This window comes from Lynx canadensis, chromosome F2 (assembly GCF_007474595.2).
Source record: "Lynx canadensis isolate LIC74 chromosome F2, mLynCan4.pri.v2, whole genome shotgun sequence".
NCBI lineage: Eukaryota > Metazoa > Chordata > Mammalia > Carnivora > Felidae > Lynx > Lynx canadensis.
In genome coordinates, this window is record NC_044320.2 from 82143012 (window position 1) to 82157265 (window position 14254).

Below are 14254 nucleotides of genomic sequence, written 5' to 3' on the forward strand. Positions count from 1 at the left end.
CGCCCTCTAGCTGCTGCTGGGGAAGCGCGGCCACCTTCGAGGCGCGCAGGGGTCCCAGACGCACCCGGAGGCTAGTGTCCCGAAACCGCGGGGGCTGGGCCTAGATTTCGCGCCAGCGGCACTGTCGTCCACGCCCTCGGCGGTGCGCCACCAATCACAGAGGCGCTCATGTATGGCCCCGCCTCCGGGAGACGCCACTGCGCACCTACAGGGGAGATTGAGCAGCCTCTCTCGGCGCCTCACGGCAACAGACTCAAGCCTCGCTCGGTGCCGCCCCCTCCGTTTAGGTGGTCTGACCCCCTACGAGACGGCGTTTTCGCGGGAAAACTGGGGTGTCCGGCCAGACCAGGTTTACGGAGGGGTTTTTCTACACTGTATACAGTGTTGGCTAAGAATGTTTTTCTGTATCCGTTAGGCACTTCATTTTTAAAGACATTACACATGCACTTTTCACTCTTTATCAAGGGACAACTTTGTCGATCTTGACCCAAGCCTCTAGCTTGTTTTTTCTTTTTCCTGCCTTTGACCCCAAGTCACCAACATTCCGCCCCATTTATTTCGAGGCCAAATTGTTGAATTCCTGTTTCTCCCTAGGCTTCGATGTAAGCGTCCTAAGTGTATTGTGTGTGACACATTCGTTGGCCTTCTAATATCTTAATTCACATCTAATTGGCTCTTCTTCCAGATAAGTCTCCATTCAAGGTCTCCCGCAAGAGCCCAGTCACCGCGAGCCCCGCCCCTGCCCCGGAAACCCCAGCCCCGAGCCCGTGAGCCCCGCCTCCGAGCCCCGTGGCATCTCGGGATCCCGGCAGAGGTTGCGCACGCGCAGTGCCGGGTTTGGGCATCATGGCTGACTCCGGGCTAGGCGTGCAGGGCTCCCTACTGCAGCTGCAGAAGTCCTTGTCTGCCGGGGACCGCTGCAGCGCCGCGATGGCCAGTTACCAGCTGATCCGGGGCCTGGGGCAGGAGTGCGTGCTGAGCTCCGGCCCCTCAGTGCTGGGTGGGTACTGTCCCGGCCGTGCCGAGCGGGGCGCAGACGCGCGTGCGCGTTTGGGGTTGCTGGAGCCCGACAGCCTAGCGTTTCTCCCGCCGTGGGTGCATCTAGCGGTATTTGGAAGTCCAGCCTTTTGATTCTGGATTGTCGGAATTTCTGTGGAAATTTTTGTGGAAAAAAAGTGACTTGTCATTAGGCTTTTTTGTTGTTGTTGTTAGGAAAGATATTTTAAAAGTAAAGTTGGTGAAAATGCCTTAAGTTTAGCAATCCTTACTGTGCAAAGTGGGCAGAGAGAACCAAAGGAAAGTATTTTCCTTCACCTTAAACGCGCCTAAATCCTCCAGTACCTTTCTCATACCCTCAGGTTTGAAACCTCAGAAGGAAGGTTCCTCCTTTTAAGAAGCATTGCAGAAATGTAACCGAAAAGTCACATCTTTGTGAGCAATCTCTGAGTGAGGACTTTTTGTTCCTTTGTAGTAAAAGTGCTTCTTTTCAGCACTTTAAAAAAATATCATTGCTTGAAAACTTGCGATGCTATCTAATACCTATCTATTGCCAAGGGTGTATTATCGGCGTGAAAGTAAATTTTAAAAACTAACCTGTAAATGTTTTCTAGTCTCAGCGTTTCTAAGTTAGAATTCCTTTTTCCTTCCTTTAGTTAACTTGTTGATAAAGCCGTTCCAAGTTTATTCTGAATATTTAGTATGTGTTCTTTCACGTGAGAGACTATAGGCGAGTGTATTAGTTTTCTCTTGTTGCGGTAACAAATACTACAAGCTTAGTGGTTTAGGTTTGTTAATCTTACAGTTCTGTAGTTGGAAGCCTAACATGGGTTCACCAAATTAAAACCCAGGCATCAGGCAGGGTCATGTGGAATTCATTTCCTTTTTCATTCAGGTTGGCACAATTCTGTTCTTGCAATTGCAGGGCTAAGGTCCCTTTTTCCTTCCTGATGTTCCTTGCTTGTAGAAACCACCCACATTTCTTGGATCATGGCTTCCATCTTCAAAGCCAGCAACCATGGCTCCAGGAACCCCTGTGCTTGAAATCTCTCTTCTCTCCTGCTCCCCTCTTTCCAACACTCTTCTTTCTCTCTCCTCCACTGTTAAGGGCCCATGTGATAATATTGGGCCCACGGATAATCCAGGATAATTTCCCCTCTTTAAAGTCAGCGATGAGCAACTTTAATTCCATTTGCAACCTTAATTTCCTTTGGCCATGTAAAGTTAGCGTATTCACAGGTGTGACGTTGGGATTAGGGCTCAAGTATCTTTGGAGCCATTATTCTGCCTGTGTCATCTCAATGGAATATCATCTAGAATTTCCTGTTTTCTTTATTTAAATACAGCATCCTTAAGTTAGTGTTTAATTGTTTATAAGGCTGAATTGAGAAATATGCAACCCATTTAGGGTGGGTTTATGGAGTGCTTTTTGGCAACTCTCTTACCTTACTTGTTTTTTTTTTGTCCAGCATTACAGACTTCCTTAGTTTTTTCCAAAGATTTCGGTTTGCTTGTATTTGTTCGGAAATCACTTAGCATTGATGAAGTAAGTTGAAGATCTTTATTTTCCTTTTCGTGTGTATTCCTAAATGTTGGAGTGACTCTTCTTCTTACCCATATTTACTATATTTTTTACAGTTTCGTGATTGTAGAGAAGAAGTCCTAAAATTTTTATGTGTTTTCTTAGAAAAAATTGGCCAGAAGATCACACCTTATTCTCTTGATATTAAGGTAAGGAGAAAAAACATATGTCAATATTGATTGTAATTTATGGTGTAAGTTAAACTTGAGTTTGTATTTTATTCTTGTCTTTCTCATCGAGGAGTTTACTTATTGTGCATGATTGTGTTAGAAATGAAGCGGGTTATTCTTTTTAGATTTAATAAGCTAAGACCCTAATCAAAAACTACTTTGATTTGTGGCATATAAGGTAAATAATGTCTTTTATAAAAAGTCATACATAATAAATTTGGTTTTTTGAATTGTGGGTAGATTTCAAAACACTTTAAAAAACAGTTTTAAAGAATTCTCCCTCTGGGTAAGATTCATATTTCATGTAGTTCGTGTGTTCCCTTTGGCCATAGTCTGAAAAGTTTGCCTTTTGCCTCCGATTTTCTTCCAACCTGCCTTCCTCAGGTTTCCTAGTGATTTACTATGGAGCTAGTAATCATAAATTAAGTTGTTAATTTTCTTTCTCAGACTTGTTTGCACTTTCAACAAGTGCCAAGGTAAGTTGTTTTTAGTTGGTCCTGAATTGCCTTTAGTTCTTGGATATTCTAAGATTTGAAGTATTCAATCTGGGGGTAATTTATAAGAAGTTATTTTATTAATTATAGTTGAGTCTAATATATAAAGTAATAATCATCAGTCTTTTTTTTTTTTAATAGGTTTTAATTTTATTCTCTTTTGATTTCTAGTCTTGCTGGTTTAGAATCCTAACACAGTTGACCCATGAACCTGGGGGCTTCCGGGCATTGACCCCTCCCCCACCCTCCTGCATGCAGTTGAAAATCCATGTGTTTGACTTTTGACTCCCCCAAAACTTAACTACCGCTAGCTAGCGTACTGTTGACTGGAAGCTTTACTGATAAATAGTTGATTAACACAAATTTTGTATGTTATATTCTTATAATTGAGTAATAAAGAGAAAAAATATTACTGAAAAAATTATGAGAAAATACATTTACAGTACTATACTCTATCAAAGAAAATCTGGGTATAAATGGACCTACACACTACACAGTTCAAGCCTGTGTTGTTTAAGAGTCACTGTGTTTTAAAAAAATTACCTCAGTATAGGAATAACCAACGTTTGTAGTGTGCTTCATAGTTTACAAAGTTCTTTAATGTACAGTTTGTCTTACTTAATTTTACCAAAACTCTATGAGGTAGGTATTTTTAATCACTCTAGCTTACAAATGAGACTTAGAAGTTGAGAAACTCACCCAAAACTTGGAGCCAGATGGCCTCTGTCCAGAGTGCCTGCTGGTTTTGTGAGACTGAGCTGTCCTCCTATGGAGTCCCAACCATTCTTCTCTGGATTGCTTTAGTTACCTTTTTAAATTTTTCATGCTTGCTTTCTTGACATACGACAAGTGCAATGGGAGGTGTGCAAGAAAGTGTAACTTTTTTTTTGTTTTTGATCTTGCTGAGGTGTTCATTTACTTTGTGTTTTTGTGATTGTTGACATCATTACCATTGCATACTGCATAAATACCTTCAGTAATTAAAAAATTTTTTTTTAATATTTTTATTTATTTTTGAGACCGAGAGAGACAGAGCATGAGCAGGGGAGGGGCAGAGAGAGAGGGAGACACAGAATCTGAAGCAGGCTCCAGGCTCTGAGCCATCAGCACAGAACCCGACACAGGGCTTGAACTCACAGACTGTGAGATCATGACCTGAGCTGAAGTCAGACGCTTAACCGACTGAGCCACCCAGGCGCCCTTTTCAGTAATTTTTAGTCTACATGTTTATATACTCTAATATATTTTAAATAACTGAATGCTAAATTATAGTATGTCATGTTGGTATTGCTCCTCGCAGAAGTGTAGTTTTAGCTCTTGTGAGGTTTTCTAAGAAATAGAATCTTATTGATGACTTTGGTATGTCTCTTTTTAAAACCTAGAATACTTGTACCAGTGTTTACACAAAAGATAAAGCTGCTAAATGTAGAATCCCAGCACTGGATCTTCTCATTAAGGTAATTTTATTATTTCTAGGTATGTATGTTTTGTATTATACATATAACTTAAAAAGCAGAAAATTGGAGTTTTAAATTGTGTTTGGGTGAGAGATGTTGGAGGCTAGGCTTTGGTCACGTTGATGTATGGACAAGATTTTCCCAACTGTCACCTGTTAATTCCTTGGCCTTTTGCTCTCAGACTCTTCTGGAAAGTAGAGGAAGGACTGGGTTGTGAGAGGAATTAAGAGGACAAGTAAGGAAGGAATTTACTGCTCCTCTGTTAACTTTCATCACCCTGCCTCTTAAAACTTAATGTTACAAAAAGTTGCTGGAATTTGCATCATTTGTCATTCTGAGTTCTATCCTAAACCTTACCTTGAAAATGGGTGTATACGTTGTATTTAAGTGCTTCTTGGGGCTTACTCTCACCTGTTTCTCTCTCAGATGCATCTCTTGTTTTGCATCTCTATTTTAGAATTTGGGTCTTGTTAGTCCTTCCCTTAAGTGCCTCAGAGAGAATGGTTCTAACCATAGTTTTGGTTTCTTGGGAAGGTAAAATAAAGTCTACACCCTCTTCCCCTTTGTAATCCTTGTGTTCTTCTACCACCCACCTCTTCTTAAATAATCAGGCTACATAGGTGTCCTGAGAGGCCAAGGGAGTCCCCTAGAGGCACGTGACTTTGGAGCTTTGTTGTGTAGAAACAGTGCAGTACAGGAAGCTTTGTCATCATTTTCCTGTTTAGACAATGCTGGTTTGTATCATTTTAGTTACTTCGGACTTTAAGAAGTTCGAGACTCATGGATGAATTTGGAATTGGAGAGTTATTTAGCAAATTCTATGGAGAACTAGCATCGAAAACAAAAATACAGGATACAGGTGAGGTGCAGTTAAATGTTATTTTTAAGTATTTTGACAAATTGATGTTAAAAAAATCAATGTAAAAACTAGGATTTCTCAACGAAAGCACTTATATGTTTCACAGGTGAATCCTTTTTGTTGAAAACAAACCCAAATGAAAGCAAACAGAAACATGTGAAGACTTCTGCTTATAAAAAAGTTTAATCTTTACAAAATGATTTCTTCTTTAAGTAGATTCCACACCCGATATGGGGCTTCAACTCATGACCCTGAGGTTAAGAGTCACACTTCAGTCAGACCCTGAGGTTAAGAGTCATGTATTGACTGAGCCAGCTAGGCACTCCGTGAAATAATTTCTTTAAAATAGAAAACTCACAACACGTGTCAAATGTGACTTATAATAGTAGCTTGGCATAAAATTTATCAGGGAAGGTTCTAGTACATAAAACTATTTTTATATGTCTTATTATAAAATTACTTTTGAACTAAACGTCTTCTTTTGTTATTCATACATTTTTGTTTAATTTATGTAAATGTAATTTTAGGTCTTCATTTATCTAAAATTTATTTTTTAGTTTTAGAAAAAGTATATGAGCTCCTAGGAGTATTAGGGGAAGTTCATCCTAGTGAGATGATAAATAATTCGGAAAACCTGTTCCGGGCTTTTCTGGGTGAACTTAAGACCCAGGTATGACAAACTTTATGCTATTCTGATTCCATAGATTTGATTGTGTTTTTCTCTTTTAATGGTGTCTTTTTTTAAAACTCTCCTTCTAGATGACATCAGCACTACGAGAGCCCAAACTTCCTGTTCTGGCAGGGTGTCTGAAGGGATTGTCTTCACTCATGTGTAACTTTACCAAATCCATGGAGGAAGGTATTGATTGACCTCACTTGATTTTCTTCCTTAGTTCAAAAACTGTAATTCTAAAATGGATTGCGTGTTTCGTTTTTGGAACCTTTAAACCAATTGTGGATTCACATGCAGTTTGGAGAAATAATACAGAGAAGTTCCATTTGTTCCTTACCCACTTTCTACTTTTATAACTAGTGATGACCTCTTTTATAACTAGTACAAATAAACACAACCAGGATATTGACATTGATAAATCTACCAACCTTATTCACATTTCACTAGTTTTAGGTGCGCGCCTTTGCATGTGTGTATTTCATTCTAGGCAGTTTTATCATGTATACATTTGTGTATGCACCACCACGGGCAAGGTACTGAACAGGCTCACCATAAGGAGCCTTTCTGCTACCTTTTCATAGCCATAGCTACCTCTCTTCCCCACCTCCACCCCAAAACCACTACTTTTTGACTATTGTGATTAATGCTGCCGGGAAATGGGTATGCCAATATCTGTTGGAGTCCCTGCTTTCATTTTTTTTTGGAATTTCTGGATCATATTGTAATTCTATGTTTAATTTTTTGTCATACGGTTTTCCACAGCAGCTGCAACTGTTTTGTATTCCCACCAGCAATGCATAAGGGTTCCAGTTACTCCTTATCTTTGCCAGTACTTGATATTTTCTGTTTTTGATAATAGCCTTCAAAATGTGAAGCGGTAGCATTGTGGTTTTCATTTGCATTTCCCTTATGACTGGTAATGTTGAATGGCTTTTCATGTGCTTCTTGGCTATTTATACATTTTCTTTGAAGAGATGTGCATTTAAGTTCTCTGCCCGTTTTTTAGTTGGGTCATTTGACTTTTTGTTGTTGAATTGTTGAAGTTCTTTATGTATATGTATCAGTTCCTTACCAAATACATGATTTGCAAGTATTTTCTCCCATTTTATGGGTTGCCCTGTGTCCTTTGATGTGTAAAAGTCTTTTATTTTGATGAAGTCCAGTTTATCTGTTTTTAATTTTGTTGCTTGTGCTTTTATCATGTCCATGAAATTGCCATATTCACTGTTGAATTGTTTTTGTGCTTTCATAAAAAGTCCTTGGGCACATATGTGCGAGTCTGTTCCATTGGTCTATGTATGTATCCTTCTGCCAAAACCACGCTGTCGTTCATTCATTCATTCATTCAGAGCCTGGCATAGGGGTGAGGGGCAGCAAGACAGGAGAGAGAGAAAATCCCAAGCAGGCTCTGTGCTGTCAGTGCAGAGCCTGACGTGGGGCTGCATCTCACAAACCATAAGATCAAGACCTGGGCCGAAAATTTGGACTCTCACCCAACTGAGCCACCGAGGTGCCCCCACGCTGTCTTTTTGACTGTAACTCTATAGTAAGCCTTAATGTAAAGTCTTCCCATTTTATTCTTCTTTTTCAAAATCATTTTAGTATTTTAAGTGCTGTGCTTTTCCATGTAAATTCTGGAATAAGTGTGTGGATTGGATTTGCTTGGATTTTGATGGTCATTGCATTCAATCTGTATATTAATCTGGAGAGAATTGACATCTTTGCTATGTTGAATTTTCCAATCCATGAACATAATTTCTGTCTCCATTTATTTAGGTCTTTGATTTCTTCCATCAGCATTTTGTAATTCTTGGGATGCAGATACTTCCTTATCAATTTTAAAGTCTGTTTAATATATTTTTCTTTATAGCTGTTGATAATGTTTCCTTGTAGTATCAACATGAAAGGTTTGGAGGGTAATCTATCTTGGATAGCCTTATATGCACTACGAAATTCATTTCTTCTTAAAAAGCAAATGAGGGGCGCCTGGGTGGCTCAGTCGGTTAAGCGTCCGACTTCAGCTCAGGTCACGATCTCGCGGTCTGTGGGTTCGAGCCCCGCGTCGGGCTCTGGGCTGATGGCTCAGAGCCTGGAGCCTGCTTCCGATTCTGTGTCTCCCTCTCTCTCTGCCCCTCCCCCATTCATGCTCTGTCTCTCTCTGTCTCAAAAATAAAAGGTTAAAAAAAAATTAAAAAAACAAAAAAAAAAACAAATGAAACTTTTAATGCTAAGAACAATTACCAAATTCTTCTATCTCCTGTGCGTTGCTTTTATTAGGTTGGAACATGAAATTCTGGTTGTCTCCAATATTTTTATATTTCAGTATCTAATGAGTTTTGATCTACAAAAACAGCAATTTCATGTTTTAATGTAATATTTTTACTCACCCCTTTCTTGCTTCTTACCAGGGATGTTGTAGTAGCTCTATGATATTTCTCTTCCTTTATTTTCTCGCTTTTCTGTCCCATATTCTGTTGCCAGCTTCCCATTCATCAGGTTCTTGCTCACAAGTCACCCATTTGAAGCCCTTATGATGCCCCTGAGATGAGTCACTTCCTCTGGCTTCTATATTCTCTATAGAATATTCCCCTATGTTTTTCTATATTCTCCTGTTATAGCACTTCCTGTGAGGTATTTTTTAATTTTTTTTTTTAACGTTTATTCATCTTTGAGAGATGGAGAGAGACAGGCATGAGTGGGGCCGGGGCAGAGAGAGAGGGGGACACAGAATCTGAAGCAGGTGCCAGGCTCTGAGCTGTCAGTACAGAGCCTGATGCGGGGCTCGAACCCACGGACTGCAAGATCATGCCCTAAGCCACCCAGGTGCCCCTTATGAGGTATTTTTAACTTATCAGGTTATATGTTTGTTTTTGCCACTTGATACTGGCAGGTAATGTTGCTGAATTGTCTTTGTACTTGATTGGTATATTGATATTCAGTGAACACATGCAGGTTAAGAAAAATAACAGTGCTTATTGCTCATTTACCATATGCTAGAATAGTTGCAAGGAAAATTCCGGTAATAACTCTCTAAGATAGACAGTCATATTCTGTTTTCTAAATTAGGAAGCTAGAACTAAGACAGGTTACTCGCCCAGAGTAACACAACTGATGCAATAACAGAGTAATGGCTCCCAAAGATGTCCTCATTCTGAACCCCTGAAGCCTCTAGAAAGGAGGCTGACACCCTGATTTTACCTCAGTGAGATCCATTTCAGATTTCTCATCTCCAGAACTGTACAGTAACCAATTTGTATTTTTAAAGCCACTCTGTGATAGTTTGTTGCAGCAGCAATAGAGTATATAACCAATAAGTGGCAACACTGTGATTTAAGCCTTGGTCTAAGGCTGTAATTTAGTTTTTCTGTCACGCCATGATCATGTGACTTCAAGCACTGAATGCTAATACTAATATTTTCATTCATACAGTATGTGTTTCCTGGGTGCCTTCTATCTAAAGAGTAATGAATTAGATGTGTTGGATGTAGTGATCAGAATTACCAGGTTCCTTCCATCATTAGCTCAGTCAAGTAGAGGAAACAGACCTTAAACAGCTGAAAAAGCTATTAACAGATTTCAGGGTTTAATCATGCAAACAGGTTGGGTACAGTGAATAGGAATATCAGAGTGTGGAGAGGGTGGAAGATGTACCCAGCTTGCTGGTTCTTTCTGAGGAGACAACCAGAAGCTAGGGCCTAAGGCCAAGCTAAACTGTGGCAAGGAGCCAGCTGGGAAAGAGCTCGAAAGAGCATTCCAGGCAGAGGGACCAGCAGGTAACCAGGCCTCCAGTCTGGCCAGCGCACAGTGGTCAGAGGGGTTCAAGAGAGTTGGCGTGTCTGTAGCTCAGTGGCGCACCAAAGAGTGCCTGGGGGGAAAGATGGCACAGGACGTAAGGTCAGTGGATGAGGCCTCCTGAGCTGGAATTTCATTCCAGATGGAATGGGAAGCCATGTTTTTTCTCTAGTGAATAGGTATGAGCTAGTTGGTGTTTTAGAAAGGTCTACTTGACTGCTGCCATTGTATGTGAGATTTGTTTTAGTGTAGGATTAACAGACTTTGCTCTTGAGTGTAGCTGTGAGCAACTGAAGTCGCTGCAGTGGTGACTAAGCTGGGCGGGATGGGAGAGGATGGGTTTCGGGCAAAAATCTGGCTTGTTTGGGACATGTGTGACATGTTATGGCACATCTCAGATGTTAAGTGTGCAGTTGTAAGACTGAATCTTGTAGGAGAAATTAGACATCAATATATAAATTTGGAAGTCTTCAGCTTAGAGGTAATATGTGAGGCTATGAGTGTGGGCCAGATCACCTAGGGAGTGGGTGCAGGTCACAGATGTAAGGTGCTTTGCCCTGGGAGGAGTCTGAATGCTAAGAGCTGCAGATCGGACCCAGCTCAACAAGGGCAGCTTCAGTTGAGTGTCAGGACAGGCCAGACAGAGCAGTGTGAGGGTTAATAGGGTAAAGACAAGGTTGGAATGGAAGGGAGGAAGTGGAGGCTATCTGCAGAAAACCCTTTAGCGAAATCTTAACAACAGAGACCAAAGAAATGTGGTACAGCTGATGGGAGACATGGTGGTAAGAGAGGGTTTTTAGAAATAGATGCCAGAGTTTATACACTTACATTCTAGCAGAAAAGGGAGAAACAACACGTGTCCATCAACACATGAATGGATAAACAAATGTGGCATATGCACACGACAGAATATCAGTCTTTATTTAAAAAAAAATTTTTTTTTTAACGTTTATTTATTTTTGAGACAGAGAGAGATAGAGCATGAACGGGGGAGGGTCACAGAGAGAGGGAGACACAGAATCCGAAACAGGCTCCAGGCTCTGAGCTGTCAGCACAGAGCCCGACGCGGGGCTCGAACCCACGGACTGTGAGATCATGACCTGAGCCGAAGTCGGACGCTTAACCGACCGAGCCACCCAGGCGCCCCTCAGTCAGCCTTTAAAAAAAGGAAATTGGGGCTCCTGGGTGGCTCAGTTGGCTGAGTGTCCGACTTCGGCTCAGGTCACGATCTCACGGTTTGTGGGTTTGAGCCCCGCGTCGGGCTCTGTGCTGACAGCTCAGAGCCTGGAGCCTGCTTCGGATTCTGTGTCTCCCTCTCTTTCTGCCCCTCCCCCACTCGCACTCTGTCTTTCAAAAATAATTAAATGTATAAAAAAATTTAAAAAAAGAAATACTGTCCCATACTACAGCACGTGAACTTGACATTACATTAGGTGAGGTAAGCCAGTCATAAAGGTATAAATACTGTATGAGGTAGCAGGGACAGGGACGTTCATAAAGTAGAATTGAGGTTACCAGGGGCTGGGGGGCAGGGGAGTCAGTCTCTAACAGGTACATCCTTTCTGTAGGGGATGATGAAAACATTTTGGGTGTAGATAATGGTGGTGAGTACACAACAATGTGAATGTATTTGATGCCCCTGAATGGTACACTTACACATAGTTAACACGGTAAGTACTGTTACATATATTTGACTACAACAAAGACATAAATACAAGAGCATGCTTGTAGAGGGAGTGGTCTGCCAGAAAGCAGAGATGGAGGGGCACTTGCGTGGCTCAGTCAGTTGAGTGTCCCGACTCTTGATACCTGCTCAGGTCATGATCTCAACGGTTTGTGAGTTCGAGCCCCGAGTGGGAAACTGCGCTAACGGCGTGGAGCTTGCTTGGGATTCTGTGTCTCCCCCTCTCTCTGCCCTTCTTCTGTACTCGGTTGCTCCTTCTCAAAATAAATAAATAAACTTAAAAAAAAAAAAAAAGCAGAGGTGGACACAGGAGAGTGGACTGTGGGAGGCAGAGCCTGGAGGTGGTGTCCATTCCCGCTCCTTAGAGCTTAGGCCCTTCCATCCCTGGGCCTCACTGTGTTCACCTGAGTCTATACATTCTACACCAACTGTGCACTGACAAGTGCCTGGTATCTTGAATCTGCACATCTCTGTTTACACGGTTACTTTCTATTAGAATGACCTTTTTTACCATGAGTTTCCATTCTTTTAGGCCCAGCTCAAGTGCTGCCTTGTCTGTAAACCCTGTCTTGAATCCTCACACCCAGAAGAAATCTCTCCTTGTACTGAATTCCAAAGGAACTTTTTAAATATCTCTTTTCTGACATTATCCTACAGATATGATGTTTCTGTCCTCTTAAACCCTCTCTGACCCCTTCTCCGTCTGTTTTCTGTCACAGTTGGGCTCTGTTTTCAAATGTATCAGTCCTGTCCCTCAAAGCAAACACTTTTTGAGTGTCTCTGGTTTGCAAGTCACTGTTACAAAGGCAGAGAACTTAGTGATGAGAAAAGCATGGTATCTGGACAGCTGCGGTGAATACTGGTGGGAGACAGTTAAATAATTGTGACGTCCATCAGGTCAGGATAAGAGCTTTGGGTTATACTTGGACACCTGTTTTGTCGTCTCTTTTAGGTGATAAGTTTGCTAAGGTCAAAGATCATATTTTATTCATATTTGTAATGTATACAACGTGCTGAATGAATGCCTGGGAGTACTGGGAGGATGATCATGTGTGTGGCCTTATGTAATCCTCCATACAACTCTCAAAGAAGCTATACAGTGTCCCTTTTTATAGATAAGAAAACTGAGGCTCTGAGAGATTACCTAACAGAGCTTGTAAGTGATGAGTTGGAATTGAAACCCGTGTCGTGAGTCCACATTTTCTTCATATTTCACTGCAGTAATAACTGTTGCAGCCGTAGCTTACAGCTCACCAGCTGCAATGAATGATAGCAGACACGATTCCTTAATTCAGGCTGTCTGAAACAAAGCTGTTGGTTGTAAAGTGTTTCCAGGTTTGTCAGATGATGCTGTTGGGATTTGTAACAGGCTTCTTTCTGTTTTTACCCAGACCCCCAGACTTCAAGGGAGATTTTTGATTTTACATTAAAGGCAATCCGTCCTCAGGTAGGATTAATATTACTCCAATTCTTCCATAACTGAGTCTTGTGATTGTTAAACATTAATGGTAATTTTTTTTTTAATAGATTGATCTGAAGAGATATGCTGTACCCTTAGGTAAGATTGTGTAATTAATAACGTGGAATATTTGAGATTATTAAGTTAATGTCTTGAGTAAACTTTTGCTTAAACTGTGCGTGAAAGTAAGTATGTGATGTTTCACATGCAGTTACTTACAGGGAGGCGACTTTGTTTTTAGCACACAAACTCCAGTTAGATGGTCACACTTAGATTACATGATTTTAAAAAAAAATTGCTTTAGAACACCTTTCAGAGGATCCAGATTGTTTGGTTCTGACTTTATCTAAATAAACCCTGATCCTACTTCTGAACTTTATTTGGGGGCGGGCGGGGGGTCATTGGCCTGTTGATTCAAATGGATGTTGGCAGCATTAGAACTCTGATTAGGATCTGTAGGTTATTATAAAGATAGTGGATCTTCATGAACAGTTTTAGTTTTGACATATACCTGAAGCTTTCTTAGTTTTTTTGTTCTGCCTTTGTTGTTCTTTTTTTAAATATAATGGTTTTTGCAATTGCAGCTGGCTTATGCTTGTTTACCCTGCATGCATCTCAGTTTAGCACCTGCCTCCTGGACAACTACATTTCTGTATTTGAAGTATTGTCAAAATGGTGTAGCCATACGAATGGAGAAATAAAAAAAGCTGCACATTCAGCTCTGGAATCTTTTCTGAAACAGGTATTAATTCAACTTTTGTTTAAAAATATTTTCTTCCATGCAAAAAATTAAATTCCAGTCTTGTGCATGCACATTTGAAAAATGAATACAGGTTATTTTTTAGCTCCTGTAGTATTTAAATAAAAAAGCCTGGTTATTAATCAGCTGCATGGGTGGCAGCAGGACTGAGAGATAGGAAGATACCAGATCTGATCACAGCCTCAGAGCGAAGACTGGGAGGCCTAATGGACATAAAAGTGGCAAAGAGGAGGTAGAAGGAAGAAGGACTGGAAGGTCAGGGATCCTCTGAGTCAGGTTGGGGTGAGAAAACATATTTCCTTAGAGGTGAGGGCCAGCTGTCAATGTT

General features: G+C 40.9%; 1 protein-coding gene across 1 annotated transcript in view; it reads left to right on the top strand.

The window, feature by feature from the left end:
* The first annotated feature begins 833 nt into the window (after nt 1–833).
* The window catches only part of PRKDC (protein kinase, DNA-activated, catalytic subunit), a 202260-nt gene continuing 188839 nt past the window's right edge, over nt 834–14254 (top strand). Inside the window, 10 exon segments of the mRNA XM_030303933.2 lie at nt 834–1000; nt 2466–2542; nt 2635–2727; nt 4625–4699; nt 5450–5558; nt 6116–6228; nt 6318–6417; nt 13099–13154; nt 13235–13265; nt 13751–13908. Coding sequence (XP_030159793.1) covers nt 847–1000; nt 2466–2542; nt 2635–2727; nt 4625–4699; nt 5450–5558; nt 6116–6228; nt 6318–6417; nt 13099–13154; nt 13235–13265; nt 13751–13908 — 966 coding nt within the window. The 5' untranslated portion in view covers nt 834–846.